The 24,644-nt window shown below is 37.5% G+C and overlaps 1 protein-coding gene across 1 annotated transcript in view; it reads right to left on the bottom strand.

The window, feature by feature from the left end:
* The window catches only part of ADGB (androglobin), a 315,129-nt gene that overhangs the window by 196,830 nt on the left and 93,655 nt on the right, over nt 1-24,644 (bottom strand). Inside the window, exons 9-11 of the mRNA XM_007943219.1 lie at nt 12,019-12,113; nt 6,450-6,624; nt 2,558-2,648 (exon numbers count right to left, since the gene is read on the bottom strand). Coding sequence (XP_007941410.1) covers nt 2,558-2,648; nt 6,450-6,624; nt 12,019-12,113 — 361 coding nt within the window. The remainder of the gene's footprint in view (nt 1-2,557; nt 2,649-6,449; nt 6,625-12,018; nt 12,114-24,644) is intronic.

Raw genomic sequence — 24,644 nt, 5'->3', positions numbered from 1 at the left:
TACTTCTGTAGTGATACTGCCTCAGAAACCCAAGGAGGGGTCACTATGAGTCGGGTCCAACTCAATGACACATAACAACAACAAACAACAATTAATGGCAGGATAATTGTAGCTTCTGAAAGGCCTTGATGCCCCTGTGGCATAAAAAACCAGCGTAGTGCTAATGCCGGGTGTGATTCAGCAAGCATCGAGAGAGTCTGAGTATGTTCTCCTTATAAAGGAAAGACATTGTTTAATATATGCATAAATATCTTCATTACAGGTGGTTAACATAACGTACATTGTGACCAAATGCTCTTCCTGTATTAATGACTATGATGATGACAACACTGCATTTCATTATAGTACAGTGCAGTATCCATTAGGACTCTGCCTCAAGTGACAGAAAATCCATAGTGACTTTAATTAAAAAAAAAAAGGAATTTATTTTGCTTTTTGTATCTGAAAAGTCAGTGGGAATGGAAAATAACTCCCTCACATTCTAGAAACTAAAGAAGAAGAAAAGAATGGAGTGGTTATGTAATTGTTGTCAAATATTTAAAGGTTTGTCATATAGAAAGGAAATGGAAAGATGAAATGTATTATTTCAGCTTAACAGGTTGTTCCTCTAAGGGGAAGAATTACATTCATTTGGGAAACACCTTGACAGACAACATTAGATACATAGGGGTAAGAGGCTTTGTGGACATAGTATGTGAGGAGGAGGCAGCAACAAATAAAAAAAATAGTGGGCTTGTCTGCTCTCTGAATGAGAACTAAATAGGGGGGAGTAAAGGGGATGGGCCCCTAGAAAAGAGAAAGGAGATGACCCAACATGATGAGAAGCCTGGAGCCTAGGAATAATAGTGGCCAGTGGGACTCCGCAGTGGTGGCGTGGCTGAATGATTTTAAAGGTATCTAATATACTCATTGAATTATTTGGGTTGCTCAAATATGATCAAAATATCCCACTTTCCTCAAATTTCCCATTTTTCCATCACCCTTTGCTGTTTCCATCAAACATTTACTTTGAGTTTATTTGTTTATTTTTGACAGACAGGCAATGGAAGGGAATCAAGGTAAAGTGGCTGAATTATGGGTCTAGTTGGGTAAGGAGCAAAGACAACTGCCATGGGAGATGAGAGGACAGTGGAAGCGGAACATCCCAGCCAGTAATGTGCCTTCAGTTTAAGATAATAGACTGAATACAAACATGTCCTTCGCCTCCCTCCCACAATCCCAGAGAGGCTTTCGAAGAAATAACGAAAAGTAAAATCATACAGAACTGACAAAACAGAAGCTGCAAGAGCAAATCAGAACAGTGACACTTTCCTGGAAGACAGCTATGAAAACAAATGCATGGGAAAACTCAGCAGCATGAAACCCACAGATCCTTGAGATCAACAAAGAAGTCACTCACATAGGTAAGATTACCCAGAAGGCTGGCCAACAAATCCTAAATGGAAGGCAGCCTGAGCTATGGGCGGTACAGCAAGAAAGAAAGACAGGGCAGGTGAGCTCAGTCCATCCAATCACTTTCTTAGCAGCTAATTCCAACACTGCGCTCAGCGTAAAATCTCCTATAGCATCTCTGAAGTGTGAGGTTTTAATAACAGGAAGACTTTCTGTAGTTGATGAAGGCAGTACTTCAAGCACTGCGTAGGCTAACGGCCACAAGGAAGATGAGAAGTCACGGTGTGAGAGAATAACACACGCTGTACCACATGCTGATGGCAAATTACTCCACCTCATGCAAGATCCCTGAAACCAGGACTCCCACATTCAGGATTCTCATTCTTTCTGCGAGGAGTCCTGGTGGCAAAATCCTTAAGTGTTCGGCCGCTAACCGGAAGGAACCCACCCAGCGGCTCTGCAGAAGACCTGGCCTCTCTCTTGCTCTCTTACAGCCTAGGAAACAGTATGGGGCAGTTTGATTGTGTCACATGAGGTCTTTATGGGCCAAAGATGACTCAACACCACTTAATAACAACAATTATTTATGTGAATTATGTTCTCAGAGGTACAATCATAGAATTTGAGATACATCTTTATGTAGTAATTTTTACATACATAATTATTAACTTATACACATCTGATTTCCCCTAAAGGAGTCTAGTGGTGTAGTTAGTGGTTAAGGTATTTGGTTGCTAAGCAAAAAGTTGTTGATTCGAACCCACCAGCTGCTCCACAGAAGAAAGATGAGGCAGTCTGCTTCCATAAAGATTTACAGCATTGGAAACCCAGTGGGGGTCTCTCTGAGTCAGAATCAACTCAATGGCAGTGAGTTTGGTTTTTCTGATTTGGTGTCCCCCAGACACTAATATTCAGGAGAGCAAGGCAAGCGGGTTATCTTTTTAGCTTCACGGAAAAGATGGTGGCTCACACCACGTTTATTAAATGTGAATTAATGATCAAGGACAATATTCTCTAATATGTCTTTTACATATATTTGGCCTTCTTCTTAAATCATCAAAATGTTCTCCCTTAGTCTTATTTTTAACTACAAAAAAAAAAAAAAACACAAGATAGTTGATTTGCTAACAAGGTGCATTTGTCAGAAAGAACATTATATACTTACGTTTCTGTTGGAATTTTAAATGGATTCATTCTGTAATTCAAAAATGGACTTGAAATCTCTAGAAACTGTTCAGGTTTCTTCATTATCGGTTCTAAAAAGAAGCAATTAAGAAGTGTGATGTTCATCTTTTTTTTTTTTTTTTAAATCTTCCAGAATGACATATGGAACTTCCATTTAATGCAGTATTAATTAGATTAACTATTCCCCCAGCAAACTTCAAAAGAGTTAAATAGAAATGGACTAAGCTGCATAAGGTTTATTGGAGGAGCTCTGTGGATCATGGAATATCGGATTTCTTTGTCTACTCTTCCCTTGCTTTCCAGAATACTTCCTTGTGACATAATGTTTCCATAATGTGACATTAAGTCACAAGGAAGAGGGATACCCATGTCTTCAGGATTGTTACTTGGCATTGGAAGTATAGTAACAACTTTATATAAAAAATATTTACTAAAAATCTATGCTCCTTTAGATAACCTGTACAACACAAGTGCTCAGGGCATGAGGAGAAATGAACATCCAGATACACAGAGATAATAGTGGGAAAACAGGAAATGCAACAAAGTAGAAAAGAAAGGAACAACTCAAGAAAGAAAGTCTGAAGGTGATCCAGAAGTCAGGACTCCTCCATGGATCACAGCCATGGAGTGTGCACTAACACAGTGGCCGCTGAAAGCAAACACCAGGGATGATAGTTTTAACAAAAGCTCCTGCACCAGGGGAAAGAATGCACATCAGAGGAAAATAAGTCAGGCTATGACAAAATACACATGATTATTCTGTGCTTATTCTATGTTATCCTCTTAAATGGTCCTTCTCATTTTCTATTACTTTTCACTTTAAATATGAAAATCTGTCTAAAGACAGGCATTTATGTTGGAAGCACCTAGGTAGGACTCTGTTAGAGAATCCCACCAATCATTAGATTCCTTCCCCAGTTTACAAAAGAGAGGTTCCTCGCACATAATTACAAAATAAAAACAACAACAACAACTCACTGCCATCAAGTTGATTCTGACTCATAGCTACCCACTTTGGGTTTCCAAAGGGGTAAATCTTTATGGAAGTAGATTACCCAGTCTTCCTTCTGCGGAGTGGTTGGTAGGTTTGAACCATCAGCCTTCTGGTTTGCAGTCAAATGCCTTAGGCACTATACCACCAAAGCTCCTTAATTACACCAAAATCAGTAGCAAATTCAGAAGAAATCCCCATGTTCAACATTTTTCTTTCATTCTGCTCTGAATAAACAACTGTTTTAAGAGTGGCTCCATGCATTTTGCTGAACTAGAGATACTGCCTCGGAAATCCAACCAGGGGTTGCTATGAGTCAGGATTGACTTGGCGGCAGTGAGTTTGTGTTTTGTTTATAGTATTTAAAAAGATTTTTTTTCCTTTCAAGTGTCATATGGTTGCTCACTTTGGTTCAGCAAGATAAAAAATGGACAGGAAGAAAGGGAAGAAGGGAGAAATGGAGTAAGGGAAGATGGAGCCACAGAGGGACAGAAGAAGGAAGAAAGGAAAAGTGGGAGAAGGGAGGAAGAGAGGGAGGCTGGGAAGTCTCTTTAACCCAAAGCAGCAGGTGCACATTGTTGGCACCAGCATCCCTTACAGAACTTCAAGGAATGTAGGAAAATGACTGAAACAATTAAGCAGGAGGGCAAGAGGCAGTTGAGTCTAAAAATAAAACCAAAAAAACAAAAAACTAAGTACTGATAATTTCTTCTTCCATCCAGACCAGATACTTCCTTTAATCTTTCTTCTTTTCTGGCAACAATAAAATGTTTTGCAAAAGAAATCTTTGACACCAACTATATTGGTTGTATCAGTACAAGCATAAATCAAATGGGAGGAAAATTACATGGTTAATAATTGTTACTCCTATTTTAGAAATGTGTAAACTTATGGTAGGAAGTAGGAGGGAAGGAATAGGTAAATATTCTAATCCATGTGGCTGCTGTGGTTAGAGTATGCTTCCAGTGAGCGTCAGGTACAGTCTGATCTATTGCAGTGTTAGGCTCCTGACTACCACTGAGCTTGATGCTGTGCCTGAGAAACTGTCACTGAGACTGTCACCTGCAATGACACATTAACAACATTTGCAGTGGCAGCAGGAGCCACAGCAACTTTAAAAGCATCCTTACCACCAATAGAGGTTCAAGCCGTGGTTCATGGGATCAACCACTTAAAGTGTATCAATAAGCTTAGCAGCAATGCCTTCAGTGAATTAGACTATGTATGAGTATTCTATATTGTCCATTCAGGGGTTGGACACGTGAATGTCACCCCTAATGCAGTAACCTCTGAATTAACAGGATTAGAAAATAGAGATGCATGAGAAAACACAAAGGGAGAACATGCAAAAGCAGGAAATAGGCACACAAAATAATAATAAAGCTTTTTTTTTTTTTTTTTTTTTTTTTTTACAAAGGTAACAGTTCAAGCTTCTTAAAATGAAGATCAGATATCACCATTTGATGTCGAGTCAATACCGACTCATGGCAACCCCATACGTTTCGGAGTAAAACCATGGTCCTTAGGGTTTTCAATGGCTGTCATCTTTTACAAATATATCAGCAGGTTTTTCTTCTGAAGTGACTCTGGGTGGATTAGAAACATGTTTTTTGGACCAGGCAGTGTTTTGTTCTGTTGTATGTAGGGTCACTATGAGTCAAAACTGACTCAACAGCATCAAACGACTTTTAGGATAGTAGCTGAACACTTAACTGTTTGTGCTACTCAGATTTCAAAATCAGACACACACACACATACACCACAGCTATATATTTTGAAACCCAAACCTAAACCCACTGCCATGGAGTCCATTCCAACTTACAGCAACTATTTTTTAGAACAGAGTAGATCTGACCCACAGGGTTTCCAAGGCTGTAAACATTTATGGAAGTAGACTGTCTTATCTTTCTCCCATGGAATGGCTGGTGGGTTTGAACTGCTAGCCATTTGGTTAGCAGCTGAATGCTTTAACCACTACAACACCACAGCTCCTATCAGTGTTGAAAAGGTAACCAATTTTTGACTTATCCAGCTCTGCCTTAATCATCTAATTGTTATCTTTTTCTTTTTTAAAAATCCTTTCTCCTTAGTTCATGCTCCTGCTTTAAAATTTATTCTTCATCTATGGTCTCCCAAAGCAGCAGGTGCACATTGTTGGCACCAGCATCCCTTGCAGAAATTCAAGGAATGTAGGAAAATGACTGATACAATTAAGCAGGAGGGCAAGAGGCAGTTGAGTCTTAAAAAACAAAACAAATGTATCATATATCATATATCATGTCCATGCCACTTTTGTTCTTTCTCCTTTTAAACTTGATACTTATGAAAAAAATGAGTCAGAATGGAGACACAGGAATGAGGAAACAGACATGCATTGGGAGGAAAAGAACACAGTGGGAGAGACTCCCCCTTTGCATCCCATCCCTCACCCATGTGAACCTGGTCATTTCTGAGATCAAATACTATCCACTAAGTGGCTTTGTGATAGTACTTAACACAGTAGCCAGTTCTAGGAAGACGTTCCATTCCTATAGAAACTCTCATACAAATCTATTCATTCAAAAGTTACATTCTACAGGGTACTCTATAGTGATGTCCACATTAGAAATTCACTTTAGTGGCTTAATCCATTTCTATATTGTTTACTACAGAACTTCTGTATGACCTTAATATATATCTGATCAGTTTAGACATGAACAAAACCTGCTGAGCTTCTGAGATGTTGTGATCTCTTCATGACACATCAAATGCAGACTTCAGGTGTGATGTTGAGTGGTTTGCCTTGATAGATAAGTTTCATCACAAATGCAAAAAATTAGACCTTAAGATAGAGAAATAGTTCATTAGAAAGGTTTGTTAAGACAACGTGAAGCATACTTACCCTGGGGTTCATCTGTTATAACAGTTTCCTTTTTTTGACGAATGAGCTTCCAGGGAGGTATGGGAGGAGGTTTGGATGGCGCTATAAGAGGACAAGACCTTGTTCTAGTCACCAGCACAGGGTGGCTGCAGATGTGGGAGAGTCCATATTCTCTAAGCTTCTCAGCTGAGTCTGCCTAAAACGTAGAAGGCAGATTTAAAAAGGGTACTTGCAATTACTTCATGCATTTAAAGCAAGACTTTTGTCATTATAAAATACTATCACTGTTATAGAGATACTGTTGTTATAGGTGCTGTCCAGACGGCTCTACTCTTAGCGACCCTGTGTGCAACAGAACAAAGCACTGCCTGGTCCTGTGCCAGCCCCACAATCCTTGCTAGGCTCGAGCTCACTGTTGCAGCCACTGTGTCAATCCATCTCATTGAGGGTCTTCCCCTTTCTCACTGACCCTCAACTTTACCAAGCATGACATCCTTCTCCAGGGAATGGTCCCTTCTAACAACATGACCAAAGTAGGGGAGATGAAGTCTGGCCATTCTTGCTTCCAAGGAGCATTCTGGCTGTACTTCTTCCAGGACAGATTTGTTCATTCTTCTGACACTCTATGGTATTTTCAGTATTCTTTGCCAACACCACAACTCAAAGGCATCAACTCTCTTCAGTCTTCCTTATTCATTGTCCAGCTTTCACAAGCATATGAGGCAATTGAAAATACCATGATTTTGGTCAGGTGCACTTTAGTCTTCAAAGTGACATCTTTGCTCCTCAATACTTTAAAGAAGTCTTTTGCAACAGATTTACCCAATGCAATAAAACATCTGATTTCTTGACAGCTACTTCCATGGGTGTTGATTGTGGATCCTGGTAAAATAAAGCCCCTAACAACTTCAATCTTTTCTCCATTTATCATAAGGTTGCTTATTGGTTCAGTTGTGAAGATTTTTGTTTTATTTACATTGAGGTGTAATCCATGCCGGAGACTGTCATCTTTGACCTTTATCAGTACGTGCTTCAAGTCATCTTCACTTTCAGCAAGCAAGGCTGTGTGTCATCTGCATATCACAGGTTGCTAATGCGTATTCCTCTTCATATATGTCAGATTATTTGCTCAGCATACACACTGAATAAATATAGTGAAAAGTTACAAACCTGATGCACACCCTTCCTCATTTTAAACCATGCAGTACCTTTTTGTTCTGTTTGAACAACAGCCTTGGTCTGTGTACAAGTTCCTCATGAGCACGAATAAGTGTTCTAGAATTCCCATTCTTTTCAATGTTATCCATAATTTGTTATGATCCACACAGTCAAATGTCTTTGCATAGTCAATAAGACACAGGTAACCATCTTTCTGGTATTCTTTGCTTTCAGACAAGATCCATCTGACATCAGCAATGATATCCCTTGTTTCATGTCCTCTTCTGAATCCAGCTTGCATTTCTGGAAGTTTCCTGTCAATACACTGCTGCAATCGTTTTTCAATTATTTTCAGCAAAATTATACTTGCCTGTGATATTAAAAATATTGTTCAACAATTACCACACTCTGTTGGATCACCTTTCTTTGCAATGGGCATAAATATTGACCCTTTCCAGTCGGTTGGCCAGGTAACTGTTTTCCAAATTTCTGGGCATAAACAAGTAAGCACCCCCAGCACTGCATCTGATTGTTGAAACATCTCAATGGGTATTCTGTCAATTTCTGGAGCCTTGCTTTTTGCCAGTGGTCAATGCAGCCTAGACATCTTTCAGTGCCATTGGTTCTTGATCATATGCTACCTCCTGAAATTATTGAAGGTCAACCAATTCTTTTTGTCACAGTGACTCTGTGTATTCTTTCCACCTTCTTTTGATGCTTCCTGCATCATGCAATATTTTGCCCATAGAATCCTTCATTGCAACTTGAGACTTGAATTTTTTCTCCAGTTCTTTCAGCTTGAGAAATGCCAGGTGTGTTCTTCCCTTTTAGTTTTCTAACTCCAAGTCTTTGCACATTTCATTATAATAATTGACTTTGAAAAAAATGGCCACTAGAAACCTTACAGATAACAGTGACACTATAGAGATAGAGCCTCAATAAAGAAAAAATAGCTACCACTACGTGAACCTCCTTTAACATAAGCCCTATGACCATTGGTCCTTTTCTTTAAATTTATCCTGCGCCCCCATTTCCTTATTTGTAAAACTATAGCCTAGAACTAGATGTCATTTTTCAGTCATAAGAATTTGAGATCTTATGGGATTACAGAATTCTTAGCACATCCGTTTCGGTCTGAAATTAAGCAACCAATGTTAAGGCTAAAGCTTTGACACAAGTGCTTAATATGTAAAGTTGTGGGATTTCTTGTTTTCTTTTGTTTCTCATGTCAAGACCAACTGCTACCAAGTGTTCAAAAAAAAATCCAGATCAATAAGATGAAAGTGGTTGCTTTGTGGGTTTGTCGTGTGCCCTCAACCCTTCAACAGTGGGTTTCTCCACAGGAAATCCCCATGAATACCCAGGACAATGGCGGCACTCGTCCAAGTGCAGGGGAGAAAGGCTGTCCTGTATTCTGTGAAATCAAGGAGCTGCCCAGGTAGACGCTTGCCATACTCGAATGTCCAGATGTCCTGAGGCCACTCTGCTTTGGAATAATTCAGAATAATATGTAAACAAGGCTTCAGTTACCAAATGATGGCTGGAATATGCCATATAAAAATTTAAAAGTATGTGAAAGATGAAGTAATATATACTGTAGCCAAATGCTGACTTTGACAGCTTATGTTGACATTTATAATGAAATGCGACCTACACTAAAGTTTCACTGGTAACTATTTTTCTTCCTAATGATTTCCTATCACTGATTTTTATGGAAATTACAATGATTGAAACTGTAAATCTGTAAAAAAATTATTCAAATTAGAGCCAGAAACCCACCTATGAGCCCATTTCAAATGACTGCCTCATTAGAACCCAGCGACTCCTGTGGCTCTCCTTCTGGGCACAGAAGTCTACTCTTTTCTGAGGCACAAAACAATTAACACAAACGGAGAGATGAGACAGGTCTTCCTAAGGCTAGCAGAATAACTGCAAGGTGCTAATCAACTATTCCACTACACAGTCCAGCAACACCATCTGAAAGAGTCTTATAAATACTAAACAGAAAAAGAAAAGTGATTCAGTGTGAAAAAATAAAAGTAACCTTTACATTTGATAGTTCAAAATGAGAGGAAATTGTCATTTTCTCTTTTAGGATACTGTGGATTTTAGCAACTCTAATGAACAACATTCAGAAACTTTTGAATTATGCCTTACAGAAGATTAAAAAAAAACCCTCTTCATAGATGACCTGAAGTCAAAGTCTTTTTCCTACAACTTTAATCTTGCCAATTTTTGGACATTTCAGTGGGTTGATTCAACTCTTGAAAGGAATTGGTTCCATGGAAACTTATGGGAGAAATTATTGATGTTATTCTTTAACATAATGTCTCAGTATGGCATTTTTTTGAAAAGTGTGTTACTGTAAAACTTACATTTAAATGACACCAGAAATTAAAATCATACCCAAAGTAGTATTTATAAGTTGAATAAGTTCCAGACATTTTATTATTCATAACATTGGGTCTAAACATCTCAATTCCTTCTAATGCTTACAATCAAAGTTTTAGTCTATTTTACTTTTCTTTTGTGATCATTTGAAAATAAAATGATTTAAAGCATTTTGAAAATGTAAAGTACAGTGCCAAATAAAAAAGCATGTATTAGCATCTATTGTAGTTTGAATACCCCATAAAGTGCTACCTTGATTTAAAGTATTTAAGACAATTTCTCATACTTCATTTTATTTTCAACATACTATAAAGACCTGTGAATAATGCAAAATAATGTTATTAATTATAGTTGTAACATGTTAAGAAACTTTGTCAAAAGACTTCAAATTTCCTTAGAGTAGAGTTAGGGCCAGAAAGGAATTTAGAATAGTACCTGAAACATGACCTCAGGTAGAACACATACAAGATAAATGCAAGGGGCATAATAAAGCACAATAATCATACAGTTGGAGTTTTAACATTTCAACTTAATTCCCATTGAATTTTTTAAAAATCACTTGTTTCCAACTAACAAAACGAACATCCTATCAGCATACAATCTTGTCTTTGTTACTTTAACAAAGTATGGAACCTATTTAAAAAAAAAAAAAAAAGAATCACTGCTGTGAAGTCAGACCCAACTTATAGCGACCCCTCCTTGGGTTGCTGAGGCAGTGTCATATGGAAGTAGATTGCCCAACTTTCCTTCTGAGGAGTGGCTGGTGGGTTTGAACCGCCAGCCTTCTGGTTAGCAGTCAAGTGCCTTAGGCACTATGCTGCCAGAGCTCCTAGAAATGATAAAATACTGGATGTCTATAAGTTCTGAAACATATTTAGGATTCAACAAGCCCAAATACGATAGGGTATCTTTGTAAGCAGACTGTAGAGTAATCTGGTAGGCTTTACATTTTACAGTGGAAGGAGAAAAATGATTTTCCTGTCCAAGAACTAAAGATGGTTTAAAAAATCATGGGAAAACTTTACATACAATGTAACCACTAAACATTGCCAAATACATAACATCATGGAAACATGTTAGGGATGTATCATAAAGTGAAAAAGCTTGTTTCCAAACAGAACATAAAATAAGATTCCACTCTATAAAAAAAGCACACACGTACAAACACAGAAAATATGCATAGAAGAGAAATCAAAGGACGAATGCCAGAATGTTAACAGTGTCTATGGCTAGGTGTTTATACTACAAATATTCTAATTTTATTTCTTTGACTACACTTTTTAAATTTTACATAATTTATTAAATTTCTAAGAAAACAAGCAGTTAACTTTTTTGGGTATGCATTCTTTTAAGATACAAAGAAAGTTATAGCAGTAGTTTGCCAGAGCAAGCTGTGAAGTCATTTAAATATTTAAATAATCTAATGATAAGATGACTCCATGACACATAACAACAACGTTAAGAAAGTATGTATGACTTGCTTATGGGAAGGTGGGTTATTATTATGTAGAAATGACTTAAATGATTTCCACTGAAATAAACAATTTTATGCCTTTTACCTTTTCTTTTGCTTATAATGGAAGGAATCTATAAAAATAAATGTGACTGCTTTCTTGCTTTGTTCTAAACTATTGCCACCATCTAAGATAGCTTTGGGAGCTCTGGTAGCACTGCCTAAGGCACTCGACTGCTAACCAGAAGGCTGGCGGTTCAAACCTACCAGCCACTCCTCGGAAGGAAGGTAGGGCAATCTAATTCCGTAGAGATACTGCCTCAGAAACCCAAGAAGGGGTCGCTATGACTCTGGCCCACTTGACTGAGAGCACATAACAACAACAACAAGATAACTCTTTGTATATGGGTTAGGTCCTTTAGGCTAACGATCTCATTTTAAAGATAAGGAGATTGAAATCCAGGGATAGAATGATAATTAAATTCTGATGTTCCTGTTACCATAACAAGTAATAAAGCACACACAGACAGACACAGAGGCAGAGAGAGACCATAAATGATAATGCATTTCCTGGTCTTGAGTGCTTACCATCTTCTCTAAGGAAAAGATCTTCTTTTCAAACAAATAGAGAGGTGTAAAGGTAGCATATACGACCATGTGAGGGGGCTGTGTCGCTGAAGAGCCTGTAAAACCAAACATATCGTGTCATGAAATTCTAGTCAAAATGAGTCTTTCTACAGGTCACCCCAGAGCGTTCTAATTCCTTCAAGAACCTACCTTCGCTGGTGAAAAATTGGTAAATGACTCTAAATGAATTCAACAAAATGTTAAGTCTCAAATATGCACTGACTTTATAGAATGTCTATTAGTTTTACCTTCATAACAGTAACGTCATTCACCCATTGTTGTGAGTTGCTATCAAGTAGACTCCAACTCATTGCAACCCCATGTATTTGGAGGAGAACTACTTCATAGGGTTTTGAAGGCTGTGATCTTTAAGAAGCAGACAGCCAAACCAGCCTTCTGAGGTGGTTCTGGGTGGGTTCAAACTGCCAACCTCTCAGCCAGCTTAACAATTTGCTTAACTGTTTGCACCTGCAGGGAGCTGCCATAAGTAAGTGCATAAACCTTCTCTACTAAGTCAGTGCAGCGGAGAAGGGGCCACAAATGAGCATGTCCAAAGGGAACAATTTTCAAATTGAAACATTTCTTGGCTTTCATAGATAGGATCTTTGTTCCATATTGAACTTAAAGAACTTTAAGTCCAAAAGTTTCCATGTCATTTCAGGATGAAATAAAACATAAATAAATGAATCCTACTATGACAAAGGAAAATGTGACTTAGTTTGGAATGTTTAACACTTGTAGAATTTGCTTTAGAGCATCACTTATTTGTTCACATGTTATTCAATGTCCTCAAAATGACTCCACTTGACACAGAATTCTTTTGTTATATAAATAACCAATTTATATATTTATTATTACATAACTAACAAATTCTATTGGTTCTGGTCAAACCAATAGAACTCAATTCATTTTCCTCTCTTCTCTATATTTTTAATTAAAAAGTACACCTTTATACATTCAAATATTTACATTTAATTGTATTAGAGAATATGTAATAGAAGAATAATACGTCAGAGCCAGAAAGTACAAATTAGATGTGAGTCCAGGATCTCTCTAGATGATCAACATGTGAAATATGCCAAATATATATAAACATATTAACTTTGCACACTTTTCATGGACAATGCCGGCACACATTGATCTCTTATTAATCACACTATTTATCTTGAGCAGTTAGTATTTACTTATGATACATCTGTTTGTAGTATTAGATATTATCTTAAGTCTATTTATACTGTCCTCCCAGCTAACTTTTTTGGGTGTTTGCATACAGAGTTTGAGTTAATATTTGGATTTAGTCCACAAAGTACCTTGCTTGAAGTATAGTTAAGTCCTCAGCTTATGAACCTCCAACTTAGGGACAAGTTGTACTTACCCTTTAATGTTATATAAATTTGCTCCCACTTTGAGAAGACTGAACCAACCTCTACTCACAACAAATTCTTTATCACAACCATCTTCATTTGTTGCACATGCAGCTTTTAAATCATTGAAAAGGTGTTGGCCTTTTTTTGCACTAAAACCAAAAAACAAAATGACTGCCATCAAGTCAGTTCCAACTCACAGTTGACTCCCGTTGGGTTTCCAAGGCTGTAAATCTTTACAGAAGTAGATTGCCTCATCTTTCTCCCTGGAGCTGTGGTGGGTTTGAACTTCTGATCTTGGGGTTGGCAGCCAAATGCCTTACTCACTATACCACCAGAGCTCCTTAAAGTAGGGCTAAATAAGAACTGTATGCATCTCTTCTATTTTACGCACAAATTTATCTTAAAAGACACACTCAAGAACGAATCTCATTTATAACCGAAGGACTGCATGTAGTAAGTTTTTAAATTTGACTAATGAGCTCAAGTTCAAAGCTAAAAAAAAAAAAAAAATTCCTTCTCTTAAAGAAAGTAATGTGAAAAAAAAAATCCTTTGCATGAAGCTTATAAGCAATTCTTTCTATCCCTATCAACAGATAAAACACTTTGATATACCAGAGTGGCCCTGGTTAGCAGTGACCAAACACCCTATCGTCTAGTTCACTGGCCAATTATTAAATTTAATCAAAGCCCTTCAGTAACTCTACTTGTCAATAGAAAAATACAGAAGTATCTTTAAATCTCAGCTGAGAGATGACAGCTAGTTGTGTGATAAAAGGTTCTGAGAGTGAGGAATGATAAATACTGAAATAGATAGAATTAAAAACAAAACAAAACAAAAAAAGTTATCTATTTGTAGAACTTTCTGCTCTAGAAATGGGCAGAAATTAAATGATCTTTCTAAGCCCTTTCGAGGTCAGGATTAACAAGGTGACCCCTTAGGAACGTGAGAAAGGTGAGGGATGGTGAAAAGTCAGGTGAGGGTTTCTCTTTGAGTCTGGCTATTGAGACAGTTTAGGTTCTTCTGCAAAAATATACCAGAGTTTTAGACATAAAATGCATACCTGTTTCTTCTGGTCCTAGGGTCCTTCAACAGGGAGCAGAATAAGAACAATGACAATCATTTTAAACATTCATAGAAAATAAAACTGGAAATTTAGTAAGAAATGTTAAGTAGATGGTTGGGATACCTTGAGCAACCTGGGAATCACTCAACAACTCTCCCCAAGTTTGGGCTTTACTGAGGGTAGTAAATTAAAGTGGAGAAATAATGGTATTAGTGAAGCAAATGACAGAGTGGATTGGATAGGAAGGAATCTTACTACCTGCAATTATAGTGTATTTAGTTAATCAACATTTCATAGAAAAGAATCATTAACAAGTAACTAGAAATCTACCATTAAGAACTCCTTTTATAGCTCCCATAATGGAAGATTAGGAGGAATAATACTAACAAAGCAAAAATCTTAGTTAACAGCAAGAAGACGATATAGATTTAGTGGTAAAGACAAAATATTTCTTGGAGGGGAAAAAAAAAGTTCCAAGGTAAAAAGAAATCCCACAGCTAAGAAAAAAAAAACGAATTGCCAATAAACTCATTTGACCAAAGATCCCAGTCAGTACCTTCCGCCTTCTGTCCTTTCCTGGGTTCTCAATGTTATGCTTAATATCTCAATGACTAAACATTATTTGCAACACATCTGGACAATGCTATGTAAAGTATGATTGATTTTAGCTTAATTGGCTTTATTTTAAAAAAGAATTATTGACATAAATAATAGTTGAAAATGTTTGTTTAGGCACAAAATCATTGTTTGCAGTAGACTACCAGTTAGACACGGTGGCTGCGATGATGGGCTCAAGTATAGCAGGGATTGTGGGGCTGGCGCGGGATCGGGCAGTGTTTCGTTCTGCTATGCATGGGGTCACTATGAGTCGGAAACGACTCGACGGCACTTAACAACAACAACAACAACCAGTTAGAAATAAGCTTGCCTGCTTGTACCAAAAAACTCAACTAACAACAACCAAAAGAAAGAATAGTTTATTGGTCACATGTAACAAGTAGTCAGAGGATAGGCAGATGCTACTCAATAAGGTTGGACAAATTGCCTTGCAATTTCACCAGTTTCTCTCTAATACTCATCACCTCCCAGTCCTAAGATTATCTTCAAGTTCAAGACAAGGTTAAGATGTGGGGTGAGGGAGTGAAAGGGATGGCAGCTGAATCCATGCCCTTCCATTGGGAAAAGCCAAAGCTTTTAGAGAAGCCTTCAGAGGACATCCATTTAAATATATTTTACCCAAACTGGTGCAAGAGCCCACCCCCCCAACTGTAAAAAAAACAAACTCACTGCCATCAAGTCGATTCCAACTCATAGCAAACTCTCCTTGGGTTTCTGAGGCAGTATCTCTATGGAAGTCTTCCTTCCGAGGAGCGGCTGGTGGGTTTGAACTGCCAGCCTTTTGGTTAGCAGTCAAATACCTTAGGCACTATGTCACCAGGCTGATTAAAGAAATGAGTATTTTACTTGAAGCTGGGAGCTTTGCCATTCTGACAAAATCAAGGTTCTTTAATGAGGAAGAAGGACCAAGACAATGGTGTCCACCATATGCCCAAACAGATCAAACAAGAATTTCATACTAGCAAAATTGTTCTAATTCTCTTAGCACAAAGCGAAAAAAAATTTAATAGGAACAAAGATGAAAAATCAGCAATGCTAGTATTTTCTACTATTTATCATCATTTCTGTTATATACTTATTGAATATCAACATCAAATCATTGAATTAATTGTCCCTGATATAGATAATATCCTTCATGACAAAATTTATCAGTAATTTTATTTGTGTACTTAGATTCATTATAATATTATCTTGTTGTTGTTGTTATGTGCCGTCGAGTCAAACACGAGTCATAGCGACCCCTCCTTGGGTTTCCAAGGCAGTATCACTACGGAAGTAGAATTGCCCAACCTTTCTTCCGAGGAGTGGCTGGTGGGTTTGAACCTCCAGCCATCTGGTTAGCAGGCAAGTGTCTTAGCCACTATGCTACCAGAGCTCCCCATATTATCTTAGCGTGTCTATTTTTTATTTTATTTTTCTTTGCTAGTTATTAATGAAAATTAATTAGTGATAAGAATATAGTACAGAAAAGAGAGAGAAAAAAAGCATGAAGGTGAAAGAACTAGATATACATTGGTCCACACAGAATGAATAGAGAATGGGTCTCAAAAGAGTATTTTTCATTAGCTAAAATAGTCACTGGAAGATCATGTAATGTCATATTAATTACATATGCACAGCATAGATTACATGCCAGTACATGTCATGTGATAACGATGGAGAAGTTGAAAACAATGACAAAGAAAAGTTTCATTCATTGAGTCTTTCCAAGCTATAACCACTGTCATAAATAGTTTGCATATATTATTTCAAGGCTCTCAATGCTACAGTTCACATTCTTATTAACTATATGAAGATTTTAGTTAATTGTTTGATTATTAAGGTGTGAACATGCGTTGCAGAGCTTGAAGCCCATCATTCTAAACATTTAGAACAATAATAACCTTTGCTTTAGTAACAATAATAACAACAAAAACATTATTCATAACAGAAACAATAATATTGTTTACAGTGTAGATGAATGAGAAGGTACTGGTATTAGAGTGCATGGTATCAATATTGGGGAAGAAAATTATTAACCATCTCTTTGATAAAAGTTCCTGGCTCTGTAATTACTGAAACTTTCTCTATTAGTTTAAACGTCATAAGAAACTCAAACTAAGCATACATTTAAATAAAATGCTCATTCAAGATTCAGCTGTCTGAGGAAGACAACTGAATAACCGGGATCTACTGACTACACCTTCCTCAATGAACTCTTCCCTGGTCCTCCTATTATCCCATTCCCTTTCCATTATTCATTCCCTATGATATTATTACTTTCTTCAAAGCACTGATTGCTATTTGAAAGTATCCATTCACTTGCTAGTTTATGATCATTCTGTAAAACTAGACCACAGCTTCATGAGATCAGAGCCATGTATGTCTGTATGTCCAGGGCACATAATATATGCTCAATAAATACTTCCCACACAAATAAACATATAGCCATAAATTAATCATATGGAATGTTTAATTATTTGACATTAACTTGATATTTTCTTGTTTACATTCCACTTAACTTCTTGGTAATTTTTTTTTTTTTTCAATTGTGATTTGGTTGATAGTTTACAGAGCAAATTGGTTTTCCATTCAACAATCCGCACACATTCTGTTTTGTGACATTTGCTGCAATCCCCACACCGTAACAGCATCCTTCCCACTTCCTCCCTGCACCCACCCCTTCCACTGGTCCTTCTTTCTCATCTCTTCCCAGCTTCCTGCTCTGTCCCTGGGCAAATGCTGTCCTCTTGATTTCATATGCTTGATCTAATGAGTGCATACTCCCCCAATACTACTGTTCACCTTTCAGGTCTGTCTGTCATAATCAAAAAAGTCATTGGTAGACTTTATTGATTTATCTTGGAAAAACATTTTCTCTTTGAGAAAGAATAGAGATTAAAATTCAAGTTTAACTTAATTTTTTAAAAATTAAAACATAACCTTGAAGTTAAAATACTAATTCTTCTCTAAATATTGTACATCTTGATTTAAAAAATCTTAAAGAGTTAAAGTATTTTGGTTGAAATTACATTCCAAACTGGAGATCTTAATGCTTTTCACAAAAATGTGTAAAGCTAAACCTTTAAGTATGAAATACTTTGCCATAGATATTTTATGTTATTCAAATTTCTATATTTTTATCACCTTAAATTTGTATCTTTGGTGATACAAATATTTTGAAAATTTTAAATAAATTTTTATTAAAAATTTTAAAATAATAAAATTTTTAATAAAATACATTGGACTTGGGAATTCCAGGTAGAGTCATTTAAAAAAAGAAAAAAAAAAGCAACCATAGATATATGGAGTAAATAAAGTGGTCTGGACATATAGATGTTACGTAAATCATATGGATAAAAAATATTTTGCTTCTAATTCCAGGAATAGTCACAAATTTTATATGTGTAATATTTAAATGATAAATATACAACATTAAAATTCAGATACCCCAAAATATTTCTGAAAACACTAGTGTGAAGTTAGGGGTGAAATTTTAAATACCTAATACAATGTATTATCATGGACATAAACCAATCAGAACGGAAGCTGGCCATGAAAATTGATATGGCCGTACTGATGTCTATCAGCCCAGTATCAGCCTATAAAACCTGGATGGCAATGTGATATAAAATAGGAATTTGTAAGCTAAGCTTCATAAATCTTATAAATGGGTTTCAGGAGTCCACAAACACCCAAAAATGTCATGTTAAACACTGCACGTATGTATGCATAGTAAGTATTTGAAAAGAAGGAAAGTTCATAATTTTCATAAGATTATTGAAATAATGTGTTATCCAAAAGGACAAGGGCCATTTAAGGTCGGTCTCAGGTAATTCCCATGCTGCCCATTACCTCTCTGTGCGTCTGGTGCGTGACTCGGCAGTATCCCTGTTGTTACTGTCAGCTGCTACAGCGCTGGTCCCAACGCATGGTGAGCCCCGTATACACAACAGGACTGGAGCAACGTGAGCCACAGGGCTTTCTGAGACTGGTTTTCAGAAGTCACTCTCCAGGCCTTTCTTTCTTTGTAATATTACAACACTAATCATGCTTTCTGGTTTTTGTTTGTTTTAGATTTAAAGAAAAACTTTTTCAGAATATCTTAAAAATACTAAGTCTGGGCCTCTATAATACCTACAATTGAGACCAACCTCAGAATTTCCATACCTATCTTTTCTGGTGTTGGAGCAAATTTTCAATGAATTAGCATGGCTGTAAATTATCAATGTAATAATTAGTATAGAAATTTAAGAAAAAAAGTTCCATTCTGGGTTGAGGAGATGACATTTAAATCATTATCTCGAAATCGACCATTGTGGCGCTTACAATATTTTTTTCAGTATTTATGAATCTTATAAGACTTACAACTAGCATACTAATCATATGTACACTATTGCTTAAAAGAGGGTTTTATCAGGTTGGTGGGGGCTAGATGTCTCATTTACATATGATACAGCTCTTTTTTGCTTCTTACAAACATATTTCAGAAGCCTAAGCTATAAAATATGTAAGATTACTTAAAACCATTTTTACCACTGATTTCATCTCACATGACAATTTTACTATCTTAGTAAGTACTCTGGTAGCATAGTGGCTAAGACACTTGCCTGCTAACCAGACGGCTGGCGGTTCAAACCCACCAGCCACTCCTCGGAAGGAAGGTTGGGCAATCCTACTTCCGTAGTGATACTGCCTCGGAAACCCAAGGAGGGGTCGCTATGAGTCGGGGCCGACTCGACGGCACATAACAACAACAACAACAACAAGTAAGTACGTTTCAGCCTGAAACACCGACACACAATGAGATAAGCCATGAAGCACTACAAAACCATGAGAGACATTTGTTAGAGTCTAAATCTGTATTCACATGTAACATGACACCAGTTTCTTAGAATTGCAACATGTACTCAATGTGTGCTCTGTGTTAAGCACTGTTCTAAGCATTTTACATGAATTGGCTCAGGACTCACCTAAGCTATATAGAATAAGCTCTATGATTAATAGCATTTTTCTGCTAAGGACACTGAGTTAGAGACGGACTAAGAAATGTGTCTAAAGTTGCACAATGTGGGGTTATGAACCCAGAGAATATTGCTCCAGGATTCACACTCCTAACTATTACATCACTTCTTTCAGTATCTGTGGATATTATCCACTTTAAAAGTTATTGAAAATTTTCAGTCTCTTAAGCAAATTTAAAATGTAAGCTTCAAAAGAGATGGATTAAAAATGATTACATGAATTAGAAATACCTTTAAAAATTAGAAACAACTTTACAGTTATGGATAAATCACAATCTTCCTATATCTAAGGGGGAAAAAATGAAATTACCAGAAAGATTAGGAACTTGGGCTTTGCAATAACTTGGTGGTGGTGGCGGGTAGTCTATTCCAACTTATAACAGACTTGTGTGGCAGAGTAGAATTGCCCCAAAGGATTTTTCTAGGCTATAATTTTTATAAGAGCCATAGCCAGGTCTTTTCTTCCACACAGTGGTTGGTGGCTTCGAACTGCCCATCTTTGAGTTAGTAGCCAAGTACTTAACCATTGTGTGATCTGTGTTTCTTAACTTAATGTAACTAAAAGATAATTTAGAGTATGCTTAACAATATAATATAGTCTATAACATGATCACCAAATGGTTTCCTCTTTCTCCCGAGCACCGAGCCCAACTGTATTTTCTAACTCCCTTCGTGTTCAGATGTGACCATAAAGCTGAATTCTTGGCAGTGGAGGATGAGCACAATGTGACTGGGTTAACACATACAACATGCCAAGATCACTTCCCTTCCACTGGCCAGAACATTAGAATCACATACTAAAGATGTCAGAACCATAGATGAAAGGAGCAAGTTTCGCTGAAACATCATTTAGAAAAGGGATACCTGGTAATCATAAACACTAGTTTGAAACTTCATTTGACTGAGAAAGAAATGTATATTGTTTTAGGTATTTGCTAGTTTCAGCAGCTAGTATATTAATGAATAGACTTACTTAGAAAATAAAAACTGAAAAGAAGACTTAAAAGTTACTTTCTCAGGATATCAAGTAGATATTGGTTAAATTATGTATAAGCATATATAAATATTTATGTGATTTCTGAAATTTTAAAGGCATAACTTTTTAATGGCATTTTTTAAAAACTTTGAGTGTCATTTTATTTTATGATAGCTCTGATAAATATACTACTCTCAGAAAATTAATGAGATAGATAAATATACTACTCTCAGAAAATTAATGAGATAGATAAATATACTACTCTCAGAAAATTAATGAACTTTCAATACATCTCAGAGTTAACTATGAAATATTATACATCTAATATCAAATTGAATGCAAATCATATAAAGGCAATGATCCTTGATTCCCATAAAGTTGAAATTGTAACTCAGTGTCCATCCACTTCTCAGTGTCCATCCACAATCCAGATACAAGTGAAAACAAAGCAGGTGATTGAAGGAAAGTACATTAAAGAAATGCCATCCAAAATCTACTGATTAACTCTGCAGGAGCTGGAAGTTCAAGTGGTCACTCTTTTTTCATTATCTACATAAGACATCCCTATAGATGGAGTACGTTCTGATACAATCTTATCTTTAGCATACATAAAAATTAACAAAGGCTTTAGAAGTATGCTAAAATGTAGCCCTACCAACAAGTGCTAAATATGTTACATGGACTTTATCACTTAATTCTCATGAAAACTCTCAAACACTAAGATGCTGACTTCACAGACAGTGATTGCAAACTTGGTTCTGCGAAGTGTTACTGAATGGATTTGGCTCATATCAACCCCATGTGACAGAGTAGAACTGCCCCATAGGGTTTTCTAGGCAGTAATTTATTTATTTATTTATTTTTTAATTGTGATTTGGGTGAAAATTTACAGAGCAAATTCACTTTTCACACAGCAGTTCACAAACACTTTGTCTCATGACATTGACTACAATTTACCCCAATGCAACAGCTCCCCTCCCACCTCCTCCCAATAGTTACCTCTCCCCTGTGTCCATCTCTCCATGCATCCCTGCCCCCTGAGCTGTCTCCCTGTGCATAAACAGCCCTTCTTTCTCGCATGATTGTTCTCTCCAAGGAGTGTGTCTACCTCAGGTAAATATTCAACTCGTTGTTGTTGCTGCTGTTATGTGGCACTGAGTTGGACCCGACTCATAGCAACCCCTCCTTGGGTTTCCGAGGCAGTATCACTACGGAAGTAGATTGCCCCATCTTCCTTCCGAGGAGTGGCTGGTGGGTTTGAACTGCCAGCCTTCTGGTTAGCAGTCAAATGCCTCAGGCACTATGCTACCAGAGCTCCCGTTCAACTCATATGCCTGTCTTTTGTTTGGCTGGAAGCCACAGATTAGGTTCAATTCCAGACCTGAAGGGCAGCTAGAGGCCATAGTCTCAGGGGTTCCACCAGGTTCTATCAGACCAGAAAACCTGGTCCTTTTTTTTTTTTTCCAAATGATTTTGAGTTTTGTTGGACATTGTTCTCCCTCTTGATCCAGGATCTCTCTAGGCAGTAATTTCTATGTAAATACATCATTAAACCTTTCTTTTATGGCTGGGTAGATTCGAATCACCAACCTTTTGGTTAGCAGCCAAGCTTAGAGGTCTCATCTCTTCCTTGCCATCATCATACACTGAGAGAGTGCCTGTGATAGTTAAGGTTGTATATCAACTTGTCTGGTTTTGAGTGACTGGGCAGCTAGATGTAGTTATCTTCCATGAAGAGATTGTAATCACCTCCATGGTGGAATCTGCTGTGAGCAGCTAAGTAGTTGCCTTCAGGGTGGGGCCTGCTTCCAGTACATAAGAAGGTCTGAGAAAGGTCTCCAGCCTTTGACACATCTGGGTGCTGGATTTTGCCAAGTCTTCACCTCAGTGGCCAGCCATGTTGCCTGCCGATCTTAGGACGTTTCCTGGACTTGAGCGCATGGCCTGCCGCATTGTCAGCTAATCTTGGGATTGTGCCATTTTGCCTGTTGATCTTGGGTTCATCAGCCTCAGCAGTCAGCAGCTGTGTGACTCAGAAAAAGGCTCCAGCTCTAGTGGGTCTGGAACAGGAGGCAGAACTGAAGCCCAAGGTTGGGCGACCTTGACCCAGCCCCTAAAGCTGGCACTTGAACTCAGACTTCCAGCCTCCTAAACTGTAAGAGAATAAATTCCTGTTTGTGAAAGCCATTTTGTGGTGTTTCTGTTGCAGTAGCGTTAGAGAACCAAGCCAGTGCCAAAGCAGAGCTCTGAACCACAGGGCAAACTCAACCACGTTCTGGATCTTGACACAGACATTAACTATGAGTGCAGCGGGGGGAAAAAAAGGCAACATTACCTTTATTTAAAGAAACTCAGGAATTTGAAATAAGGAATTTGCATAAAGATAATGAAATACAATGACAGGAATGAGAAATAGTTCACTTAAAAAAATACTTAAGGCATCAATACAAAAAAGTAATTTTGACATTACTGTTGTTGTTAGGGGACATCGAGTTGTCTCCAACTCATGGTGAGTCTATGTACAACAGAGCAAATCAATAATTGGTTATATAAGCCATCCTCACAATCCTTGCTATACCTGAGCCCACTGTTATAACCACTGTATTAATCCATTTGGCTGAGGGTCTTCCCCTTTTCCGCTGACCCTCTACATTACCAAGGATGATATCCTTCACCAGGGAATGGCTCCTTCTGACAACATGGCCAAAGTAGGTGAGGCAAAGTCTGGCTGGTCTCTCTTCCAAGGAGCATCAGGCTGCACTTCTTTCAGGACAGATTTGTTCTTTCTTCTGGCAGTGCATGGTATTTTCCATATTCTTTGCTAGCACCATAATTCAAAGGCATCAACTCTTCTTTGGTCTTCCTTATTCATTGTCCAGCTTATATGAAGCAATGAAAAGTGCCATGGCTTGGATTAGATGTATTTTAGTCTTCAAAGTCACATCTTCATCACTCACAATGGCCATGGGGCACCAGAGGGGCAGCAGCATTCACATAAAAGGAAAGCTGGACAGACAGGAGTGCATAGTTTAGAAGGGCACAGGGAGGGGTAGTCACAGGGGTGGGAGGGAAGGAGGGTGCTATGGTCAGGGACGGTAATCAGGGCAGGAAATCAAATGTACACAAACTGTGGAATGTAAAACAAATGTTGCTCTGTAAATTTGCACCCAAAGCGCAGTAATTTTTTTAAAAAAATTAAAAAAGTAGAATGGGAAAAAAAAGTGACATCTTTGCTTCTTCACCCTTTACAGAGGTCTTTTGCAGCCAATTTTCCCAATGCAGTATGATGTCTGATTTCTTGACTGCTGCACATGGGTGTTGATTGTGGATCCAAGTAAAATTAAATCCCTAACAACTTCAATCTTTTCTCCATTTCTCATGATGTTGCTTACTGGTCCAGTTGTGAGGATTTTCATTTTCTTTATGTTGAGGTATAATCCATACTGAAGACTGTAGTTTTTGATCTTCATCAGAAGTGCTTCAAGTCCTTTTCACTTTCAGCAAGCAAGATTGTGTCATCTTCATATCACAGGCTGTTAATGAATCTTCTTCCAATCGC

The sequence above is a fragment of the Orycteropus afer genome, unplaced genomic scaffold (genome assembly GCF_000298275.1).
Source record: "Orycteropus afer afer isolate SDZICR_OR568_19922 unplaced genomic scaffold, OryAfe1.0 scaffold00101, whole genome shotgun sequence".
Lineage (NCBI taxonomy): Eukaryota > Metazoa > Chordata > Mammalia > Tubulidentata > Orycteropodidae > Orycteropus > Orycteropus afer.
The sequence above is the reverse complement of the archived record's forward strand: the minus strand, read 5'-3'. Positions and strand labels throughout refer to the sequence as shown.